This window comes from Penaeus monodon, unplaced genomic scaffold (assembly GCF_015228065.2).
Source record: "Penaeus monodon isolate SGIC_2016 unplaced genomic scaffold, NSTDA_Pmon_1 PmonScaffold_3676, whole genome shotgun sequence".
Taxonomy (NCBI): Eukaryota; Metazoa; Arthropoda; class Malacostraca; order Decapoda; family Penaeidae; genus Penaeus; species Penaeus monodon.
Genome location: NW_023658424.1, coordinates 21,970 through 24,101, shown reverse-complemented (window position 1 = coordinate 24,101; position 2,132 = coordinate 21,970). Strand labels below are relative to the sequence as shown.

At 42.0% G+C, this 2,132-nt stretch overlaps 1 protein-coding gene across 1 annotated transcript; it reads left to right on the top strand.

The window, feature by feature from the left end:
• Nucleotides 1-418: 418 nt before the first annotated feature.
• On the top strand, nt 419-927 carry LOC119570730 (classical arabinogalactan protein 4-like; the record flags this gene model as incomplete). Its single annotated transcript, XM_037918361.1, has 2 exons — nt 419-536; nt 640-927. Coding segments are annotated over 2 exons (406 nt in total), but the record flags the coding sequence as incomplete, so codon positions are not given.
• Nucleotides 928-2,132: the final 1,205 nt, after the last annotated feature.

Below are 2,132 nucleotides of genomic sequence, written 5' to 3'. Positions count from 1 at the left end.
TCCCTTGCCCCCCTTTTTCCCCTCCCCTTTCTTTTTCCCCCTCCCCCTCGCCCCTTTTTCCCCCCCCAACCCCCCGGTTTTTTCCCTTCCCCCCCCGGCCCTCTCCCCCCCCAAAACCTCAATTTCCTCCCCTCCCCCAACCCCGGCTTTTTTCCCCTTTAAAACCCCCTCGGTCTCTTGGCCCCCTCCTTGGCCCCCCCCTTTAAAACCCCCCCCTTTTTCCCCTTGGCACCAAACTCCAGACGTCTCTTTCTTCCCCCCCTTTTCAAAAACCCTCAGATTTCCTTTTCCCCTTGGACCAAATTCAACGTTTTGGGTCTCCTCCTCCTTGGCACCAAACCTCAGATTCTCCTCTTTTTCCCCTTTGGGCACCAAAACTCTCAGAGTTTTTGGTCCCCTCCCCTTGGACAAACCTCAGACGTCTCCTCTTGCTTTTGGCACCAAACCCCGACGTCTCTTGGCCCCTCCCCTTGGGCCCAAACCCCTCAGAGTCTCCTCTTGTCCTCCTTGCCCCCAAAAACTCTCAGACGTTCTTGGTTCCCCTCCGGGCCCCCCCAAACCCTCAGACGTCTCCTTTTCCCCCTTTGGGCCCAAACTCTCAGAGTTCTTTTTCCCTCCCCTTTGGCACAAAACCCTCAGACGTCCCCTTGTCCTCTTGGCCCCAAACTCCGGACGTCTTTTGGTTCCCCCTCCTTGGCCCCCAAACCTTCAGACGTCCCCTCTTGTCCTCCTTCACCAAACTCAGACGTTCTTGGTTCCCCCTCCTTGGCACCAACCCCGGGAGTCCCCTCTTGTCCCCCTGGCACCAAATTCGGGACGTCTTTTGGTCTCCTCCTCCTTGGCCCCAAAACCCCAGAGCCCTTTTGTCCCCCTTGGCACCAAACTCTCAGACGTTTTTTGGTCCCTCCCCTTGGCACCAAACCCTAGAGTCCCTTTGTCCTCGGGGGCACCAAATCTAGAGTTCTTGGTCCCTCCTCCTTGGCCCCAAACCCCTCAGAGCCCCTCTTGTCCTCCTTGGCACCAAACTCTAGACGTTCTTGGTCCCCCTCCCCCGGGCACCAAACCTCAGACCCCTCTTGTCCCCCTTTGGCACAAAACCTCAGAGTCTAAAATTTTCGCTGTTCTTTGCCCTTTCACCATTTACTGTTTGGTACAAATCGGGAAAACCAAAACTTGGGGTGAATGTGAAATTTTAACCTTCATACTTAAACATCGACAAATTCAGAAGGTAAAAGGGCCCTCGCCATAATCCCCCCCCCAAAAGTGTCGAATTATCGTATGAGCGTTTTTTTGATTTCCCTCTTGTTTCCCCTTTTCAGAAATTATGATTTGAAAAAAGAAATTTAAAGATTTATTTTTTTTTTAGGTATAGAGGTTTTTATAAAGCTGTGTCCTTTTTGGGAGGAAAGGTGTGGGCGAAAGTAGTTTTTTTTTTTTTTTTTAAATAAAGATTATATAAACATATAGGTAAAAAATAAACATTAAAATATATAAAAATATATATTATATATATATATGTTACATTATATTTAATTTATATATTTTAATATATATATATAATACATTTATATATAAAATATTAATATTTTTATATTTTATTATATATATTTTAATATATATATTAATATATATATGTACACCCCAAAACCCAACACACACACACAAACACACACACAACACACACACACACACACACATATATATATATATAATATTATAAAATTATATTATATATATATATATTATATAATACACACAACAACACAATACCACACACACACACACACACACACACACAACACCACACCCCAAACAACACACACACACACATATATATTAATAATATATATATATATATATATATAATATATATATATGTATATATATTAATATATATATGCATATATAATTGTTACAAACAAACACACCACATACACACCATATAATATATAATATAATATATATTATATAAAATATATATATATATAATATATAAAATATATACACACAACAACACACACACACAACACACACACACAAAACCACCACACACACCACAACACACACACCCCAACAAAATTTATTTGAAGAGATACTAGAATCAAAAAAATTCCCCTTGCAGAATAAGGTTG